Genomic DNA, 22,756 nt, shown 5'->3' with positions numbered 1-22,756 from the left:
ACAATTTGTCTCCCCTCCCATTCCACAAGTGGTTTATGCTCACACATCCTAATTTGTTCATTCAAATCCTTATGTTTGTCCAGTGGGACTGCACAGTTAATCTGAAAGATGCAAACCAACTTCAAATTAAATAGTAAATAGTGGAAGAAGGCTAAGAAGATGATGATACTATCTTCTTGATAATTAGGTATCTTAAATGTGTAATCGTTTACAAAAACAGAAATATGTATCTCCAAATACTAGATTGACTCTTTCTTCAGCAAAACTTGGCACTCATCACAGTCGATTTACCCAATTTGTTTGATATTGCTTTGTTAAGTGTAATTTATGCAATACAGCTCAATTACGTTTCATTTTTGGTATTGAGAACCTTCAGAATGGGTTTCTATTCTTATTTAAACAAACAAACAGGTGGAAGCAATACCTCACACTTTGGCTCTTTATTTAAACTGATAATAAACCCCACATCTAACCACTTCCTAGGTTGCAATGAATAGCAACCTGTGAAACCACAATTAATTAAAGTTTAGAAAAACTACAGTTCTTGATGTCTGTGTCCTGTAATTAGTTCCATATATTCTATGTGAAATCATCAGAAACACCCAGTATTCCTGAATCAGTGAATGGGAAAATAAGAAACTGAGGGAGCAAATAGTTTAAGTATAAATACAAGCAGAAAGCTATGTTTCGGTATGTAAATGTTCATTTTCAAATGGGTGTTAAAGAGCCTTTTATAAAAAAGGTACATGTGAGAAATAGAATGAGCGATGCCTCTGTAGAAGGCTTTACAGCTCTCTTAAAATTATGCTTTTGAAATTAAAGAAAAAAAAAGACAATCTCGCCTTCTTTAAATGTAATAATAAGGTGGAACAGTCTTTTGTAAATGGATTAAGATTAGTGCAGCGTTAGTGCGTGGCATTCCTTCTTTGTGTAGATAAATGTTTTGAGTTTGTTGCTTTACAGCACGGTGAACGTGCAGGAGAGAAGTAATGCGAAAGGCGGCGCAGCTCTGTGCAGGCAGAGGGAGATCCCTTTAAGTCAGCGTGATCATGCTTGCAGTTCTGGTTGCAGAATTGGGGCCGTAATCAATGCCTAAATAGACTTGTTTAAAGCATTACAAGGAAGATTAATGGCCTAGTTGAGAACATAAGTCAGCATGATTTTTCCATCATTTCTGCCACTCTTACTCATATCATGTTAGCAAGCCCAAATTAATGTAATTAAATATATATATGTCAAAAGACTTGATCTAGTTGACCAGATTAGTTAAAGATAATTTGGCCACATCTGTGGATGGTGACAGTGCTATAACTGAAGCTCTTTCAGGCTTAATGGAAATTGATTGATTTACTTGCAGTCTTTGGGAGAATGAGATTTGCTCTACGACGTTCTAGATTTATTAATACTATGGGGTTATTACTTGGCAGATTTCATCTTTGCTTCTTTTCTTTTTCTTTTTACCTGTGTCAAGGAAAGGCTGAGAAGGACTTGTGTGTACAAAGGAAAAAAATATTTATTTGTTATAATAAAAGTAATCAGACTGTTACAAAGATTGTGGGTTTTTTAAAATAACACCAAGAATCAGGCTGAGGCAGTTACTTGTAGTGGCACCTTAAAATTATCCTATTCTATTTTAATAGACTTGTTCATGCTGTAAGCAGCCCAAAATTTCATAGGAGCCTACTAGAAATAGAATAAAGTAGTCTGCTTTCAAGCCATCTTTGAATGATCCATTTTGAATAGCGGCCTTAGAGATTGAAAAAGTAGAGCATGGCAGAAATGCGTCTACTTTTATTTTATAACTGATACTAAAACCATCTTCTTAAATGAGTTATATTACATACTATTTTGAGGCTTCAAAGAAATTGTAAATGATACTGCCAAAGGAACTTCTACTGCTCCCAAGGAACCAACTTTTATTAAAAACCCATGACTCCCTACTTTTTTTCAAGAGAAGGTACCTAAATTAAAGTCCAAAACTGTGGAGTAGTTTCATTAATTTTCATATTCTTATGTGAGTTAAGGGCTTTTGGGTTGATACACAACAAAAAAAAGGGGACATATTTTTCTACCAAATATTCTGTATTTAGGTATACAGGCATGCAGTTATTGATTTTTATTACAACATTAACAGAATAAATCTAAAGGGTTAAAATGTACAAATAGAGAAATAATCACTGAGGAAAAAGGTGTATAAGAGTTTGATTATGTATATGGAAGAGTTTGGGGCATAGCTAATCAATAGCACAGATTTTAAAATTATTTAGAATTAATTTCTTTCTAGAATTCAGCATTTCCCTCAGCAGAATTTTACATGTTTTCTAGAAACAGTGAGGTTACCGGATAGATGCTGTGTAACGCAATCACAGAAATGGAGGTTGGAAGGGAACTCTGGGGGGTGTTTTCTGAGCCATTGTCATACTCTAAGTAGGGAGTAGATAGACCATGCTCGTTCTTGGTAGGTATTTGTACTGTTTCTGAAGTTCAGGGATGGAGATTTCAGAGACTTCTCTGATCATCTGCTGTACTGCTTTATACAGTATGAGTTTTTTTTCTAATATGTAACATAAATCTTTACTGACATTGATGGACTAGGGAACAGCTGATCGTCTGATGCTCTTTTACATGTTTCTCACATCTCCTGTCAGCCTAGGCTTGTTGAGATCAAAGAAACTTGTATCATTCAATCTTTTATCATAGTTCATGTTTTCTTTTTCTTCTTGCTCTTTCTCCAAATACTCTCTTTCTCTTTACCTGTATCTTACAAGTGCTGGAGATAAATCTGAACACTATTTCAGCTGAGACCTCCCTGGCAGCTCGGTAGTCTGGCTTTATGGTGCTATTCTGAATATATCTGAAGGAGATTTGCCTCTTTCAAAACAGGTTCACATTGTGCACGTCCTCTGCAACACTGTTTATTCTACTTCAGGACTTCTGTACTTAGGATTTTGCATTTATGCTTTTAATGTTTTACTCCTAAATGCAAGGGATTTTTAAATGTTGGCCAGCGATGGGGATGGGGCCAGACTCTCTTCAGTGGTGGCCAGCGACAGATTAAGGGGCAGCGGGCACAAACTGAAACTCGGGAAGTTTCATCTTAATACGAGGAAGAACTTCTGTACTTTGAGGGTGGCCTAGCGCTGGAGGAGGCTGCCCAGAGAGTCTGTGGAGTCTCCTTCTCTGGAGATGTTCAAAACCTGTCTGGACGCGATCCTGTGCAACTTGCTGTAGGTGACGCTGCTTTGGCAGGGGAGTTGGACTAGGTGATCTCCAGAGGTCCCTGCCAACCCTGACCACCTGTGATTCTGAGTGATAGAGCTGAATGTTAGGAGTATGTCAGGACAACAGTATAATTAGCAGTATAGGGCTATAAAAGCTAGCTTACAAATTATAAATCTGGCGTGTTCAAACGGTGTGAGAATTTTTATGTGGGCCACAGTGTCTACCATGCTTTTTGGGTTGTGACATGTATGCTACATATAAAGCAAATTTAAATATGACAAGTAAACAATACAAACTATTTCTCGTCACAAATCTTAAAATCTGGTAAATCTCCAACATGTTTGATGACACTAAGAACGGATACATGAGGACAGAGCTGAGGTTCCTTCCCTGTAAAGTAATGTTTTGTTCAAGGACTTTCTACCTTCAAGGCAAGACAAGCTCTGATTTGCAATGTCTGCTGTACAGGAATGTTGGGTGTGTTCCTTTTATTGTGATATGAAATGAACAGAAACCTGTTATGGAATGCAATTTAACATGTATACTGAAGGATTAAATTAAAATTGCATGCACTGTCAAAGCGTCCTTTTCACTGTCCTTGCAAATACACTTTCCAGTTGTAATGAACAGTCATTCCTGGTGTTTAATGTTTGATGAAACTCCTATGAACCTACTGGGATAAGTAAACATTTTCTTAACAACAGCCACCCATTTCTAATATCTAGAGGCAACTTAAAGCGCAGTTCATTCCCTGACTCCAAACACTTGTTGTTCCATTTGGTTAAGCTTTTTATAAGTATTCAAGTATTTTGAGTAAAATGAGTAATTTAAAAAAAGGTCTGCAAACATGATGTCCTTTAATTATAGTTGACCACATCCCCTGTTACAGAAGAATGTAGAAAAATTTTTTTCTATTCAGAACAGCTGCACATATGTTGACTGTTTATTCCTTATAAGCTACTGTCAGTCAAGTAAGAACTAGAGCTTTGTGTACAGACCAAAACAAAAAAAAAATCCTTCTATAAATCATAAATGTAACTGACGCAAGTGTGTTTCCTATATGAATTTTGGGTGTATCTATAAATGCAGTGATTAATAATCACGGTAACCCTATTTGCAATAAGATCTGAGCGAACATTCATTGGACATTCATTCATCTACGTGCTCTTTGCAGTCTGATTGTAGGAATCTCTTTTTGAGTTGATTCGTTTGTGCACTGAGGCACTTACATTACTACTTGTTCAATTACAATTATATTCTTCCTTTTAGATGATAATTTCACATTTTAAGGATAATTCAGGTGGTTCTGTTGCAAATCCTTCTCCTAACTGAAGTAAAAGCTATTCCACATTTCAGCCTACAACAGGTGTGTATACAAGACTTGCATAATAACAGAGTTTCAAGGAAAGAAGTTACTCTGTGGTGGGATTCTTTTGTTTCTCCCTTTCTGCTAAAGTTCAGCTAAGTCTTGGAGCCAGGGGGTCTCTGTACACTAAATACGACTTTCGATCTGAACTGTAAAAAAAAATTAGTAGTATCTGGTTATAAATACTGAGAAGAGAGATTCTCTTTCTTGCTCTCAGTATTTGATATGTAGTTCTTTATAAACTTTCTCTTCTAGAAAGGAATTGCAGGTGTAACACAATATTCATCAAAATAGGACGTTCTAGAAAATATCATGTAATGGACAAAAAAAGATCAGTTGCAATGCTACTTTACTATATATAAAGAAGAAATAATCAGATTTGTCCAATAGGATTAAGTGTTGGGTAGGGTATATAATATTTATACATCTCTATTATTGACCCTGTACATTTTTGCATTTAAGTTTATATTCACAAAATGAAGGTAAAGGGTTTATTTATGCCAGCATTTATACCACTTCTTATTCAGCTGTCTACTAATACATGCATTCAAGTATCTTTGGACATCCATGAAGGAATATTTTAGTGCAAAGTGTTGATATTACTGTTAAAAACAGTCATGAAGTACCCTACTGCCTTAATCACAAGCACAATTCAAGCACAAAACAAAAAAAACAAACAAAGATTTTGAGATTGCAGTGAGAGAAACTGTACTTCAGTAAATTATTTTGGGACTTCATTTTGCCTTTACACAGTCTTTTTTCAGTCATTTTCAGCAGGTACTTTGTCTGTATAAACACACACTTCGTACTCTTTAAAATGTATATATAGATATTATTATTGCCCATGGTCTGAGTTAGACTAAATATTTTTATTAAGTGTTCAAATAATACAAAAAATAAAATTATCTACTGGGTTTTAACTTTTTTAAGTTGCAGTTATAGTCCTTCTGTGTGCACATGCATGAGGTAAATAAACATCTATTTAGTTTTAAATGTATTGCATATGTTTGGTTTGAGAATGTTATAATACAAGTTTCTCTGAAGTTCAGAAGTCAAAACATTTTGCAGTTATTGCTAGGATACAAAAGGTAGACTTACTTTTTCTTGTGGCAGATATATATACTTGTATGGAGTGGGGAGAGGTCACTGTAAATTTTGTTTAAAGTCTTATTTAGAAGAGAGAGATGTATAAACAAGAAGACAGTGCTCACTAAAAATTAAGGTTTTGGAAGCAGTTTATGGTTTAGATATTACTCTGCCACAAGTATACTTTATAGGAACCAAAACTCAGGCATTAGATACCTAAAATTAGTTTGCATATCTACAGTAATCTGAAAATAACAAAAAAGACAAATTATTTGAGGAAGAGACTCGAGATGAAAACTGACCTACTGCTTTCACTTTGAAACTTTTTGTCATGGAGATAGTCTATGCCATAACTTGTTCTATACTATTGGACATGATGCATAACAGACTAAGCGTTTGCTTTTGAATGCTCCCTGTTCAACTCGGTACATCAGGACATGCTTTCAGAACAAGGATGAGTGTTTGGCTACTGGGCCGAAATGTGTCGGAGTCATGAGAGGTCTTACATTTCTTTGAATGATAAGATTCTAGAGAGAAGACTCAGTACTACAGCCGCAAATTCCTAATGTAAACAAATATAGTAAAAACCTGTGGCAAAGGTAGAAAGGCATCAAAACTTGATGTCTCTTGAAACTAGCAGGCTGAATCTGCAAGCTTTATGGATTCAGGGGGTTGCAGGGATTGTATACTTCATGTTTTGAGAGCTCTGCTGTTGCCAGAGATGCTGCCAACACAGCTTTCAAGCAGAATTGTTTATACCTCTTCTCTCCTTAATTAACTGAAAGAATAAATAAATGAATAAATAAATGCAAGTTCTTACCCAAAAGAATTACAAGAGTCACTGGATCATTTTGTAGAATAACAAATACTTTCAGTAGAGGAGAGATGGGAGAGAGAAATTTGGTAATTTTGTATTGTTTATGAAATGCTGATGAGGTAGCATGTGCTGCTTCGGTAAGACTTAACAAATGCCCTGAAAAAAATCAGTAATTCCATGCAACTGCATCCAAGAAAGGTAATTCTTTGTGTGTATATATTTCCTAGGAGTAGAAAACGCTGCAACTATCATGATGAAGTGTATTGACAATAAGGTCTTCCATACAATACAGTGCTGTGAGCATTAGTTTTCTTTTTTTTGCCTTTAAAATGAATTAGTGTGGATTATTACTGATACATGTGATCACAGAAAAAAGTAAAATGTATTTTTATACGTATATAAACACACATATATATCTGTACACATATGTGGTTACAGATATTTATGATGAGAACTAACCGAATCACTAAAGTTTTTTGAAAATGGCTTCTAGAGATTATTGCTATTGGTGACATCCTCCGAGAGTTTATGAAGTTGCTCTAGGTATGTGTCATCTTCGTCTTCACAAGAGTGGCTCTCACGCCTATGCTGTGTATTTCAAAGGGTGTCAGAGTGCACAGGCTTCGGGCAGAAAACTGCAATTTGCCTGAAGCAAGCTGGTGATTAGTGATGTCCTGTGCTATTCCCATGCTACTAATTTCCTTGAGAGCATCTCCCGGTTGTGTCCAACGCAATTAGAATTCCAGGCCTTCTCTATGAACTGCACAGAAACTCTGTTTGGGGGAATATTCATCTCAAAACTTTAACCTGAGGAAATGTTAGGCAGCTCCCAACGCTACTTTTACACATCTTTATTCTTTTATTCAAACCTGTGACAGACAAAGACAGAAAGGCATGAACACATTCACTTTCCATTGTGACCTTTCTTCTCTTGACAGTTATGGAAAGGAGAGTAGAAGTAATGCACAATTTGGGAAGCAATCCTCAAAGTGCCTAACAAAAATACGGATGTAGAGTTTGGAAAGCCTTCTCTGTCTGGCTTTAAGACGTAAATTGGCACAAGCCCATGGATACTGAGCAAATAATGTCCTCAGTGAGATAAAAGGAAAGCCCTGCGTGCATATGAAAAGAGGCTGGAGAAGCTTTTGGTAAGCTGTCATAGCACAATATAAGGACAGAAAATTTAGGGATCCTATGAAAGGCAGAAAGCTGGAGGCCCAGTAAGAAAAGAGGGGCCTGTCATCCAGCATTCTGGATCTCATATGCAGTAGCTGATTAAATTGAGAAGGGTTGATACCCGTTTGACTGGCAGAAGTTATGTCCCTGAAGTGCGGATAGCTGAACGAGATGCATGTTTACTTCGATGCCGCTGGAGCTTAATTTACCAGACCTGGAGCTGCTGTGTCTCTCATGCAACCACCCTCGCTGATACGACACTAACTTCAGCTAAAGAAGTAAGAAGTGCTGCAATGGATGGCAACTGCGCCAGCCTTCTTGGCTTCCATCTCTGTCACATGCAAGTAAACATCCTTGCCTTACTCCCCAGCTTTGGCAGTCTAAATTGATTACCTGCCTTTGCGCATTCTTTATTTTCATTCCTTTGCTGGAGTCACAAGAAGAGGATCTTGGAACTTGATTTCTCTGCTGAGGCGGTTGTGCACAGGCCCAGCTACAGATCATCTCCGCTTCCTTCTATACTGCTACTGCTAACAGGACTAACATTTTACATAGCAGTGGTGCAGGTTAATGTTACACAGAGAAGGTGTCCTCGCAAGTGACAGACTTTCACAAATGGATTAGCTTTTTTGTAGTACATAGATGCAAGCAAGTAGAAGTTTGTGCTTTTTCAGGTAGGTCAGGATTTCTAGAGGCTTTTCACAGTTATTACTGCATGTACTCATGGGAGAAAAGAAAAAGCTGTTGTTATGCTAAGAAGCTTCTATGTCCTCAGGGCAAACTCAGAAAGAGTTGGATATCTGCTCTCACTCATAGCTTCTAATAATGATAATAGGAGGGCTACCTGTAATTATAAAGGAAGAAAACAGACTTTCTTTATTGTGAATGTTACAAGAATGTGCATGTACTGTTAGTTTCAAGAGCATATCTCTAAATCTAAGAAGGACGTGGAGTGTTCCTATATAATAATAATAATTTTAAAAAGCTGTGAGGCTATTTCATTAGAAGAAATATGTTATTTTTTTTTCAAAGTACTGATCCTAGTTGGTTTTTGGAGGAGAGGAGGTTCCTCTCAGGTTTTCTTTGTTATAGAGTCCCATATAGTCCGATTAAACCATACTGATATTTAATAGTTTCTCTAAACTATGACAACTGATAAATGGGTTTTCACTCAGAAACTGCTTGATAAAAGTTTTCCTCAAGACAAGAAATTAAAAAAAAAAAAAAAAAGAGGATTTCTTTTGTGAGGAGGGAATTATTTTAGACGTATTATTCACTACTTGTAAGTGTCCCATCATGCCAAGTATTTGACTCACTTGTTTTTGTTGTTCCAGTCTTAACTCAGTGGTTGCGTTATTAAACATGAAATTCCACACTCCTGGCTGCAGCAAACTAACAAAATTACTTCTTGCCTCTCCTTTAGCTGGAAGAGGGTAGTGTCAGTACCTTGACAGGCTTATCCTATGAGACAGGAGCAAAAGGAAGGCTTTGCTTAGATCGCGGTGGTGCTTAAGAGCTGATCTTGTGTAGATTGTAGGTGAGTGCTGTTTTGTTCTGAATTGTTTATCCTTGGAGTAAGTTCAGTGCAAGGAGAGCACAGATGGATAGTGGCAGAACAGGAAAGGTTGTAACATACAGTCTCATATTAAAGTTTTACCCTTTATCTATCTAATGCTTCTGGATTCTTCAGAAACACCAATAATGAGCATCTAATGATTGATTATTGTATTCATTTTCTCACAGAACTTGAGAGATCAAGGAATTGCTTTTATGCTCATTTTACAGATTTGATAAGGCTGTGTTACAAACCCGAATGCTATGAAATTCCTGATGCCAGAGTGAATCTAAAAACGTTTGTGTTAGCGGCCGCTGTGCTTTTTGTTGCAATGGCTTTGCTGTTGGAGGTCTGCTCTGTGAATAAGATTGCGGTTAAAGAAAAAAGGAGATGAGAAATATTCTTTTTCAGAAAGAGTACTTTTTGTTTATGATGCAGCCACATATACAGTCATGCTGGTGTAGCAAGGAGATGCTACTGCCAGATGCTTTACACCATGGGGCTATGGCCTAAATACTATACTCAGGATCAGACAGGAAATATGTGTCAGAGCAAGAAACTAATCACAAGTCTTCAAATTATGCTACACAGAAAACCATCCTTTAGGTTTGATCTTCAGCTAGGTAATTTCAAATTAATTTGTTTCAGTTTTTGTTCAGATTTACTGCTTCAGTGATGGTTGCCTTCTTATTCTACTTGTAAGAGTGTCCTACCCTTTCTGCTTTGAGAAAGAGGCTAGATGGAGTAGCTTTGATTCCTTTAATAGGGCACAACTAACATTGTGAGCACTCTAAAATGCATTTTATTCCCTAAGTTTCTTCTGGGGTGCTGTTGTTATATATAATCTTCAGGGCTGAATAGTTTTGCGAAGTTAGTCTTCGTGTTATTTCCTTCTTTTTCCAAGCCCATATCTTAAACTGTTGCCTAAATTTGATCTATTTGCCTGTCTTTTACACTTGTAAACACCTTAGGGGTTTTTATAAAGGTATTTGTTTTGACAGAGTGAAGTACACATACAGAAATACAATATAAACAGACCTAATGAAAATTCTGTTTGATCCAACACTAATTGTCGTTCTTGGCTGTTCTACAGGGCAGCAGAAGCCCTATGTTTTCTGCTCTGGTTTTCATCCTGAATCACTTTAACAATAAAGATGCAACTATTTGGCTGTATCTTGTTTTTAAACATGTTTATTCATATTAAAGTAAGTTGAAATTGAAAAACTATAGACTGTTTTGTTTACTAGAGGAATCACGTTAAAATACAGAACTCGTTGATGCATTTTTCAAATCTGTCTTGACAGAAATTGTTCCTGCTCAGGCAGGAAAAGAAAAAAGGTGATCTCAAGCCTAAAACATTGGTATTAATTGAGGATGTGCTGCTATGACAGTGTTTGGTGTCGATTAGTCTTTGTGGAAAAGCTTGGAGAACATCACTTCCCAATAAGTGGTCTCCATCAGGAAAGCTGTTTTGGCTAGCTGCTGTACCTAAGCAAGTGTCTGCTGTCTAGAGTTATGTCTCCCCCGACAGATAAAGAGATATCTGTTATATCAAAAGTTGATTATGTGTAGCTGACCTGTTAGGGGAGATATTATATAGTTCTGTGGAGTAGGTTAGGTGATGCCAACTGTAGAATAGATGTGTAGTTGACAGATAGCTACTTCACTGTAAGATCATCTTCATTGTCTCCATCAACACTGTGCAAGAAAACAGCTAGAGCGTATTGGTGGTCCTCCTGTGAGGCTTTCACACCACCGTTCTGCAACAAAACTGCATCTCTGAGACCTACTGAGTACTGATGTGGGTAACATTGCACAGAGAGTGGCTTGACAGCATCAGTTTGTGTCAGGCATGCAAGTGGAGGCGAAGATCAGAGTAGGAATGTCAGGAGAGATGTAGATTAAATTCTAGGCATGTGGATTTTTATCTGAGATTATTTAATTGGAAGGAATTATTATAGAAGTGATGGAATTGCTGTAAAGTGAGGGAAAGCTCCATTTAAGGAGCATTTCAGCATTTTGAAATTACAACAATGGTACTACATTTCAGAGTTATGCTGAGGTTTTGTATTTGCTTGTTCTAAAAGGTATGTCCCAGCAATGAAGTTGAGTTTTAATCTCTTGAATTAAGTCATTTCTCCTGTTATTTTCTCTAAGAGTAAAACCTTACTGCAGATGTGAACATTGCCTATATAACACAAAAATACCTTTCAGAAAACCAGGTGAAATTATGAATGTGTAAAATTCCAAGGTATCATTTTAGTCAAAGGAAGGAGTACCATTTATGCTGCCCTGGATGTTCTGTCCAAAAGGTTTAAATTATTAGCAAGTAATTACCTGTTAGCAAGTAAAAACAATGTAGAGTATAATTTGAATTACCATTTATATTAAACAATTTATTGAAATGAGATTTCATAAAGGTTGTTATGTCATAAATTATGGCATTTATAGCTTTATGATATCAGTTATCTTTAATCTTTGGTACATTTTAACTGTCATTTAAATTGACTAAATTAAGAGATTATTGGGAAAAACATTCCTAATATTGAGATTTTAACTACTTCATTCTAAAACGTTCATCTCTGAAGTTGTGCAATTTTGCTGTTTCAATTACTTTCTCTGTTATGTTTTGGTTTGCTGTGAGAATGATTAGAAAGTGATGACAACTTTAATTGTATTACCATGAAGCGCAATGATTCACCATACCCTCATAACGTTTTAACTGAGGCAAATGCCTACTGAATCCAGAATAACGTAAATCGGTGGATTAGTTCCTGTATTGCTAAGTGTGCATGTTCTAAGTTGTAAATGTGGAAATGGATTCTAGACCAATGAGTCTTCATCTGGAATCCATCTATTTCATTGGCAACAAAAAAACTCAGTAGAAGTAAGACACCAAAGTAAATTCTTCAGCTGGAAATAAAAGAGAAGATTTCTTTTTTTTTTTTTTTTCCTTCAGGTTCTAATTCTACCATTTGATCATTACTTTGTTTTTCACCTTAGCAAAACCTTACACCTTCAAACCAGGAAATACGACTGTTACAAATACATCATTGTAGAGAAAAACAGGAAGAAAAATTTTGGAATATTTATTTTTTTGACCGTCTGAATTATAGGGTCACAGCACTATTTTGAAACTTGCTGAGTAGCATGTTTTGCTAAGAGCAAATATTTAAATTACAGACCAGAATCTGTTGCTTTATTATCATAACCTAATAGATGGATCAACATGTTATTATTTTTAATGTGGGCAGTGGAGCAAAGAGGAAAAGAAATATTTTAACTTTTTGAAATCCACACTCATCCAGAATGGGAAGCAACTACTTCACTCACTCTATTGGAAATTATGCTAGATTAGCAGGATGAAAATATGGTGAAGTTAATAGTAGCAGCAGACTAGATCTATGTTTGAATCTATGTATGAATAGATCTATGTAGTATTTTTGCAAGACTCCCAGTTAAAAGCAGCACACATCATTCTAGTGAGTGCATTTCTTGAAAATAGAGAGAGAAAAACCCTTGAAGCAAAAAAAAAGGAAGGGCATGGTATTTACTTCCATTTGCTGTACTTTCAACCACAGATTTAGCTGAAACCAAAAATGCATATTTAATAGAATTGAGAGCACAGAAAGGAAAATATAATTATTGGTATGAAATACAGCTGTCACAGGCATATGTATTGTAGAAAACTGCTGTTTAGTATGTAGTGTAGCAAGGATTATTTTATTGAATAATTTTTTCCTGCATAACTGTTACATTTCTAGGGAGTTACAGTAATTGCCTGCAAGGGGGCCATATTTTCAAATCACTCTTTGTTCTGGTTCTAAAATCTTGTCCATCACTCAGTGAACTTCTTCAAAGAACAGGTATAGTAGCATGCTGTCTTCAAGGCTAGGAATGTAAGAAGTGGGAAAACTGTCTACTGGAAGTTTGTTTACAATTATCGCTGAAGAATAATTAGGTACTTTTTGACTCTTGTCATTTGTCTTATTAGGTAAACTGTACAGTGGAAACAAGCTAGCCACTTATAAACTTTCCCAGCTATGTAACTTCATAAAGTACAGCACTTCATCAAAGCAGATCCATTAACCCTCTGACTGGTATTCTTCTTTTGGCTTTGATTGCAGCACCACACAGAAGCACCTAGCCCATCATTGCTACCCGCATCGGCTTTACCATTAGATGTATTAAACAATGCCGTTGCTGGATTTAGTACTGTGGAAGAACTTATCCGGTACCTTGAACCAGATCGGTGGCAGCTGGATTTGGAAGATTTGTACAGGCCAACGTGGCAACTTCTTGGAAAGGCATATATCCATGGGAGGAAATCAAGAGGTAAGTTACTCTTCTGTCTGGCCTTGCAGCTTTCTACAGGTGTGTTTTCTTCACAAAGAAACAGTAATTAAGATCATTCTTCACCTTGAATTTTGGTTCCAAGGAAGGAATATGTTAGAAATACAGCAGAGTTCATTGTTGTTAGCTATTCTTACCATTATATTATCTGAAAAAGGACAATAACTAAACTGAAAACTGATAGGAGTTTAGCAGGATAAAGTAACAAAGAGGAAAAAAAATAGAAGCAGACAGGGTAGTTTGCTGTAGGGAACCTGGGAGGTCTTTATTTCCACAAAGTAGTGGAGCATCTTGGCTGGGTGACATGATCTGACTTCGTGGGTTTCTTTTTTTATGGAAGGCAAAATCTATATTTTTTGTGTGAGGTAGGTAATTTCTTACACTTACTGTATCATGTGAACGATTGGTTTGTTTCCTTAGAATTGTTCCAGTCTCTACACCATATGACTTGAGAATAATTAGCTCAATGTTAAATGTTTGTTTTCCATGATATCTCATGAAATCCCTGTGTCCATGTCCAGTTTGATCGTACAGTTGTCAGCTTAATCAGATGTAAAGTAGATTATGTATTTCAAGACTTGTGAAGGTCTTTCTTGTTTAGCAAGTCATTTTCTTCCACCTACATTTGACATTCATGAATTTTCTACCACATATCATCCAGATGCTGCCCACTATTTCATGTTTATGGATTCCGTGTGAATGGATAGCATGCAGGCAATACCTCCTTCCTTGCCCACCATACAGCATGAAAATGAAAACACATGAGCATAACTGAATAGACTCCTCTGTTGACAAACGTAAACTAGATTGTCATCTGATCAACAAGAAAAGGGAGGAAGTAAAACCTTTCATAACTCAAATTTAAGTTTTTGGCAGCTAATTTTTGAATCAGAGCCCAAAATTCAACACTTCTACCCTACCTTCTACCTTACAGCTATGCACACCGCAACTAAATCAAGAGTCAAAGAGGAGGAAATCTCTTTAAAAGCTTTCAGCAATGGACCATGACTTTCCGATAGTCATTTAACACTTTCCTAATTAAAGAGATTCAGTATTTGCCAAATGTATCCCATAAGCATACAGTAAGTGGGAGAAAAACAAAATGTAATTTGTGCAACCTTACATAAACTAAAATGCATGTGTTGGATAACATCTGTACAGACAAAAGCAACTCCCTGCAAGACATATCTTAGGAAGAAACTATCAGAGTAAATCTTTTAAAGACTTCTAATTAGATGCTTAAATAGATTCCCGCCTTCCCCCCCCTCCCCCCCCCGAATAAACATATCACGGTATTGCCACATTTATCTTTAAGAGACCACCCTCAGACTGCATTACTGAGTGTGTAATGTAATAGCCTGAGGTGGAAAATATGTCCACTTGAGATGACATAGTTTTAACTGTTAGGTCTATTCAATAGATAGGGAAAGCAAACCTTTATTTTTTCTTCTTCTTCTTTTAGTGTTATTTCTTCTAGTAGCGTGTTTGCTGTATTTAAAAACCTTTTAAAGAAATGTTTGGGAGAAGTGCATGCCCTAAAATGTTTGGTTTTTTTCAAACTCTTTGATTCTATGATTAATCGGTTTTATTTTTGCAATATTTCAGTGTAAAAGCTAAATTACTGTCCTGCATTCATAGACAAACATCGGTTCACATCTAGATTAAATAAAAATGTAATTAAAAGTGTATGTTACTTTATGTAGAGAAGAGTATTGTCCTCCACTCCTACTTAATAATTCATATGAAAAAGACTATATTTGGACAATCTAAATTCCACAGAACTTCTGTGTCTCGTGTCTTCTCTGGGTAAAATGCTTCCAAAAACTTCTAGCCAGGAAAGAAGAAACACCAAGTTCAGAGATTTTGTCTAAATATACTCTTAAATTCTTTTACAATATTAAACATCCTTAAAAATAAATATATTTTGCTGTGCAAAGAAATAATCCCATCGCTTCCCACAGAAATCTATGCATAATCATTAGACCATATTCTGAAGTCTGCTAAGAAGGAGAGTCACAATCCAACCATAGTCCTTAGTAGATGCTTTTCTTGTATAGTTACGTGACTTTTTTTTTGTTTTTTTTTAGTCCTTGCTTGGGGTTTTCTAACAGCCCTGTCGCATTATAGGAGCCAGGAAGAAACTTAGACTCCCAGGAACATCTCCAAGGTGCTTAGGAATTAAAACCATCCTGCTGCTATCTGTGCCAGCACACAAGTGCCCCAACCAGAATTTAATTTGTTTCATTGACTTTGAGAGCAGCATCCAGCTGGAAAAGTGTTTTGGGAAAGACAGTTCCCTGGGGTACTTGATACTTGTTCCAGAAGATGCCAGACGGTTGCATTGCCAGTTGGAGAACACAGTTACTTTGAGGGTGGTGTGAACATGGATTACTTTAGTTGTACGTGCCAGTGAAGGCACCCTTTTGAAACAGACTTTACTGTAGACCTACCTGCATCTACATTTTCTTCTCCCTTTTTTTTTCTTCTCCTCATATTTTTAATTTAGTGTTTCCCATTCATGTGCTACTGCAGAGCCTTCCATTCCTCCTGAGCTAGTGCTAGACAAAAGAACTTTGACTGTTGTGTCAAACATGATACATGAGTGGAAGCCAATTTGAAGGAGTGTTTAAATATTCACATTATAACAGGTACCGTAACTCAGTGCACTTGGGAAATCCACATAACCTTTTCTTGTGGTTAAGTAAACACTTTTAAGGGAATATATACATTCTCTCATCTAGCTTCGTGCCCACAGTGTGTTAAAATAAATTTTGAACAGACAGATACTCTTTGAAAAAATAACAGCTTCATTCACACACTTCAAAGAAGTGATTATATTAGCACTAGATAAATTTGCCACAGACCTTTTAATGAAATTGAATTACATAAGGTAGGGCAAGGGTTCATTGTGAGGTATAATAGCAGTATACCTTAGTACATTGTAAAGCATGGAAACCAAGCATGACATTTTTCAGCTCTCCTGAAGCCTATTGTAACAGTAAGGCACACTGAAAGATATCTGCTAAAAGCTGATGGCACATTCTTCCACAGAACCTTTTTAAAATTTGGGTCTGCAGATCTGAGGGGTTCAGTTCAAATTCGTTCAAATTTTGTGATAAAACATGTAATACACTGGCTGCTCATTTTAGTGCATTGCCCTTTTGTCTATGTTATAACTACAGCTAGTGCTAGTAAATGGGTGCATTCGTCTGCTGCTGCCAGTAGGCAGGAGGTAATGGAGAAGCACAATGCCACGCAGGCATCTCTTTCCCACTGGTTGGTGGGCTTGCTGGAAGAGGCATCAGTGCCCAGCTCCCAATTTCATTTTCTCATGGTGAAGAGCTGAGCAGCAGCGGTGTTAGGATGTATAGGTTTATCTTCTTGAAATTCACTGTACCAAGCATGTCAGACTCTGCAGAAATCCACCAGTAGAAAGTATTAGCAGAGCTAGCATTTTCTTATTGTGCTTTAGGCATTTTATCCTCATTTAGACAGTTCACTTATTATATGTTTGAAAACATAACAGGAGAAAGAAGTACTCCATTTCTATCCACGGTCCTTGATTAATGGAGGTAGACATGTCCACCCTCTAAATGACTCAGCCTAGAGCTATTAAGCTGATCAGAAGAGCTTAAATCATTTCTAATTTCTCACAGTGAATCTCTTCCCTGGAAGTTTTTTCTCTCTTTTCCTCTGCTCCCTGCTCAGCTTTCTCTAAGGAATGCTCTTGCAGTGTGGGAGGCGGGCTGGCGTCCTATCAGTAACTTTATTGGAGTTATTACACACTCCTTGCTTTTAAAAATCAGATTGTTTATTTAGGAGCCTATGTTAACCTGATAGTGATGGAATGAAGTGCCCCAGCTTGGTATTCACCGTAAGTACAAGCAGAGAAAAGGCTTCAGTGTGTTTAACTGACCTTTCACAACAATAAACCCTTACTTATGGATGCCAGTATATGGATACAGTCTGCAAAAGAAATGTTTGAAGAAACATGGAATTAAATTGATGCCCAAAGATCTGCTCCTGGGACAGCAAGCATTTCTACTATAGAAATGCAGCTTTTAAATTGTCTTTATTTTTTACATGTTTAAATAGAGTTGAGAGGTATTATCTTGCCTTACCAGGCTGAAGTTCTCCTTGGTGATCTCTGGAGGCTCTTTACATAGTAGAGGGTGATTCAGATCAGGAACATATTTTAGCTTTATTTTAAATCTTTTTATTTACAAACTGCTAGCAATAGCTATAAAGTATTTGTTAAGTAATACCAATGCACTGGGATTTTTTTCTCCCTAGTTTCTTCTTGATTTAACCAGCTGGTTTAAAGGTCTTTGGTGCTTTGTTCAAGACCTCTATTTCAGTCATCTCAGTAGCCATATTATCTTAGAATTTTCTTTATCTTTTTTCACCAGATAAAGTACTCCTGTGAATTAGATATTATCTCTGTTCCTTAATGCTGGTATGTTTGGAAAGAAACAGTTCAGTCAAAAGATCCCAGATCATGATCATTATAGTCTGGCTTTTTTCTGAAATAAATGAAATTATATTGCTCTTCACCAAAGTAAAAAATTTATTAATTTTTTCATGAAACCAATCCCCTTTTTTTTCAGACTTAACTACCTCTTTCAAGGCCTGTTACTTCTTGGCTATGCAGCTGAGGTGAACCCAAAGGAGATTTCCCTATTTCAGATCTTGTCATGAGCTTGCCGTTCAACCACTGGCATAGTGAAACTTTAGTGTGATACAGTGGAATCAGTTTAGAGGGAAACTGGTGCCAAATATTAATGTCTTTAACTTGCACTTCAACTTAGGTGCTTACAGAAAGGAGCTGTATTTTATTTAAGACACACCAAGTGAAAATGAGATGTAGAGAAGCAACAGAAATTCATATATATGCTGCTATGAAGGAGGAGGGGAAAAATGGAGCCTACTAACAGTTCTAAAGATACACATACTTGTGCACTTATTTGTTATCTGTGCGGTATTCACTGATCATGACATAACTTCTTGAAGTTCTTAGTCCATAGAAGTGAGTTCCTCTTAGATATAAATGGTTTGATTCTTTCTTACACTTACGTTACCCTTGCAAAGAAGCAATAATTGAAATTTTAGCAGGGAAGAAGTTTGAATGCTTTATGCAAATGAATCAAAAGTGTGTTTGGAGGTTTGCAGGATTCTTAATTGCTGTGTGTGTTTCTCCAATCCAAAATTAATCTAGAATAGCAACATTAGAGTTCAGAGTCTGAGTGAGAACCAAGGGAACTCCATTAGGGTTGTATGATAAAATATTTATTGGAACATAGTAGCCAAAACTTGCTTTGTTAAATTTGAACCAACTCTGCCAGAGTTATAAAATAATTGGTGAATATTCCTCTACAATGATCATTCCATTTAGGTTTCGTGGTATTCGTTATTAGACTTGTGTGCTGAACCTGTACCACCTGCACAAAAATGAACTTTCTTCAAGGGTTCTGCACTGCTGCAGTTGGTTTACCACCAGTGAAGTTGGATTACGAATCAGAAAAGCACCAGTTTGTTTGTCTTTTTGCAGTGGTCGATCTCAACCTCCTAAAGGAGGAGGTGCGGCTGTATAGTTGTACTCCACGCAACTTCTCAGTGTCACTGAGGGAGGAGCTGAAGCGAACTGACACCATCTTCTGGCCGTTGTGTCTTCTGGTTAAACGTTGTGGCGGAAACTGTGCCTGTTGTCATCAGAGTTGCAATGAGTGCCAATGTGTACCAACAAAAGTCACCAAAAAATACCACGAGGTATGCACTCTTTTTACATTTGCATGTTTGGAAATACTGAAAACCAATTAAGGAATTTATTTTTACTATGACAATGCACCAATATTCATATTTTAAACTTTTATGTATTGCACTTGTAGTAAATATTTTTTACCATTTTTTATGAGATGTTACATAAGAAAAGTAATACCTTCCTTGTTAAAATACTTTTCTTTGGAACTGTTTAGTCATTCCTGAGGTATTTGTTTACTGGTGCAGTTCAGACACATCACAACCACACCTCCTTATTCAACTTTCTGTAGTGGTAGATGTGAACTTTCTGAAGAAACAGATATCTGTCCATTTCCATTGTTATAAATCTATAGCTAAATTTTTTTATTATAGAATTATCTAATGGTTCCGTTGTGTTAACTATACTATTAGCCCTTAAGTAAAATTAAGTAGAAATATGAACTGCAAGAGTCTCTTCTTTGACAAAAGCAACTATCTGTTCAACGTGTTTCAATCGATTTTGTAAAGGGCTTGAGGTAAAAGCAAAAATAATAATTAGTGGGTGGAATAAATAAAGAAATTCAGCTGAGGAAAGCCTGTTTATTTTAATATGCTTCCTGTTATCCAGAGTGTTGCCAGCATGATCTAGCTCAAGGTCTAGGTGCGTGATGGAGCACTTGCTGTTTTCTTGATGCTTGGCTTCTTCTTCTTCTTCAGGTTCTTCAGCTGAAGCCGAGGATTGGCGTTCGGGGATTGCATAAATCATTGACAGATGTGCCCTTGGAACACCACGAGGAGTGTGACTGTGTGTGCAAAGGCAATACTGAAGGATAAATATGATTTAATTGTGCTGTTTTCTTTCAAAGCACATTCAATCAATGGCTGATTCTATTATGGGGCTTGTGCATTATCTCCTTCTGTAATCTCAGTTGTTTGCTTTGGGGATCTTCCATCTTCAAGATTTACAGTGAGCTCTAAAAAGAGGAGAAGCAAACTGGGATTATATGTTCTGTGACAGCTCTGTTTGGAGGCCCAGTGAAAGGATGGGAGAAAGGCATCAATAAGGGATTTAAAATATATGTATTGTTTTTGTCCCCCACAATTTTCTTGACAATACATGGATTTATAATTTAGGAGTAAAAATAAAGTTAGAAGGCTCACATCATGGAGACGTGATCCTGCTTGCTGTCTCATTTCTACAGCTCCAGTACATCTGGCCTCTGGTTGAAAACACCTGAAATCTATCTTTCTGCGTTCAACTACTCGTATGTACTCTAAATCGAAGTGTTCTCTGTTGTATAAACTTGGGTTAAAACAGACTGTCTTGTTCCAAATTAAACTTAATTTGTCTATTGCTGGTAGGAAGGACTGGATTTTTCCATACGCTCTAGTAAAGCTCCTGCCTTTTAGAAAGAAGACTGGACAATAACGTGAGCTAAGGAAGCAAACATTGAAAACAACAGCGCCTTTATTCTTACTACTATGGCTGATGATTTTTTGTTTGTTTGTTATTTTTTATCGTGTACATTTTTATACTCTCCTTTTGACAGTATAACTATTTGCTTTTCTAAACTTGTTAAATATATCTATTTTTACCAAAGGTATTTAATATTCTTTTTTTATTACAACCTAGATCAACTATTTTTTAGTTTTGTGAGACTTTAAAGCCAGATTTATACAGTTGGAGGATCAGAGATGTGGTTACGATGGGAAAGGAGCATGATCTCTTTACAGTTTATTGCTACACAGTGAAAAAATATGTGGTTTTTTTTTTTTTTACCTGGATGAACAGTAATAATAGAGATGTGTGGAAGAAGCTCTAAGCTTGCTAGCTCCATGACACTGAAAATACGAGAGACAGACATTACTGTAAGTGGTTTCAGAAGCTGACTTTAAAAATTCCCTCTCTCCGTACTGACCTTTGTTCAGGTAGAAAAGAAATGAGCATAGGTAGATGCATTCTGGGTTGTTTAACTCTTTAATTTCTTTAAATTAGGATGATCTACAATGTAAGAAAAGAAGCCCAGTGGCTTGCAGCCTTCATGATGTGTCATGGTCATGGGAAGGCAGCCTTGTTAATGTTGAAGTGTATGGTTTTCCATTGACAGTTGTAGCTGTTTAAGTACTGTTCACTCACAGGATCGTAACACTGTTCAGTACAATTTGATGAGCTATGGTTTTGTTGTTCTGTATGTTATATTCTTTAACCAATACACTTATCCCACCCTATGCAAATTGAAAAGGAAACAGTAAAGTATTTTGCTTGTAAAATGCTTTAACATTATGCCTAGTTTATTTTTTTGACCATTGGATTTGCAGATTGTAATGAATCACCAAATAAAGTAATAATGCTAATTTTGGGAGAATAAATGTTTCTGTGTGGTTGCATATTTGTATCTGTTCAATATACAATAACAGGAAAAGTTAGAGAGTGACTTTCTACTTAACATTTTGAAAGTCAGTTATGAAAACAAAAGTCTTCTGTTACCAAGACTTCCACTTGCTTTATTAATTCTGCTTTACTGTAAATCCGCAAGAAGAAAAAGGGAAAAGAAAGAATGTGGTGCTGTTTGTATAAACATTCAAAATGTTCAAAATTGTGGGGATGTGAAGCCATCAAATTGAAATGACATCTTCTGTTACTGTTTCCATCGTGAAAATGAGTTCTAATGAAATGTGGAGGTTTTTGCAAGTTGATACGACTTTCTGTACCAGTTGTGGAAAATTCTCAGGTGGCTTCTGATTCTGTCTTAGCTGGTCTGTTTTGCCACACCCTCAACCTCCTACTGAATAAGAAAAGTATCTGGTGTAACTGTAGCATACAGTTATCCAGTCTGAATATTAACCCTGTCTCAGAATGCAGAGTTATGGTCACACAAGAAACCTGGTTTACTTGAATTTTGAGTCTTTGACCAAAACAAAGAGTGTTTTGCAGGGATGTTGAGGATTTTTTTGCATTAATATTGTCCTTTTTTTTGTGATTTAAAGAGATTTTGAAAAGCAAGTTGAGATAAAAGCAGAAATTATAGCCTCTGGCATCATAATTCAGCAGAAGAATTGAAAAATGTAATTCTGTTACAGAAATTTCTGCTGTAGGAAATGCAGGAGGTCTCATCCCCTCTATAGACTTGCTAGTAGAAGAAGGCATGACATGCCTTTTGGAGTAGGTGTTTGGTGGCAGCAGAGGAATGTGGAGTTTCTGGAACCATACAGGGTATGGAGGGTAATGTTTTCCAAAAGTCATGTGTGTTTCTTCTATTGCCCGCCTCTGGCTTCGGCTCACTTTCTTCCTTGCTGATTTCTTGCACCAGTTTCCTTCCCAATTGCTTGCTATAGGTCTGTATCTGAACTCCACATCCCTTTGCTCTTTACATCCCCTTTCAGTTGCTGTCTCTCTCATCTGATCCAAACTATCCATCCCTCCTGTTTGCCATCCTCTTGCCAA

General features: G+C 36.6%; 1 protein-coding gene across 1 annotated transcript in view; it reads left to right on the top strand.

Annotated features, from left to right (window-relative positions):
- PDGFC (platelet derived growth factor C) overlaps window positions 1-20,663 on the top strand; it is a 37,201-nt gene extending 16,538 nt beyond the window's left edge. Inside the window, exons 3-5 of the mRNA XM_009706416.1 lie at window positions 13,350-13,557; window positions 19,124-19,341; window positions 20,029-20,663. Coding sequence (XP_009704718.1) covers window positions 13,350-13,557; window positions 19,124-19,341; window positions 20,029-20,145 — 543 coding nt within the window. The 3' untranslated portion in view covers window positions 20,146-20,663. The remainder of the gene's footprint in view (window positions 1-13,349; window positions 13,558-19,123; window positions 19,342-20,028) is intronic.
- The last annotated feature ends 2,093 nt before the right edge of the window (window positions 20,664-22,756 follow it).

This window comes from Cariama cristata, unplaced genomic scaffold (assembly GCF_000690535.1).
Source record: "Cariama cristata isolate BGI_N322 unplaced genomic scaffold, ASM69053v1 scaffold2498, whole genome shotgun sequence".
NCBI lineage: Eukaryota > Metazoa > Chordata > Aves > Cariamiformes > Cariamidae > Cariama > Cariama cristata.
The sequence above is the reverse complement of the archived record's forward strand: the minus strand, read 5'-3'. Positions and strand labels throughout refer to the sequence as shown.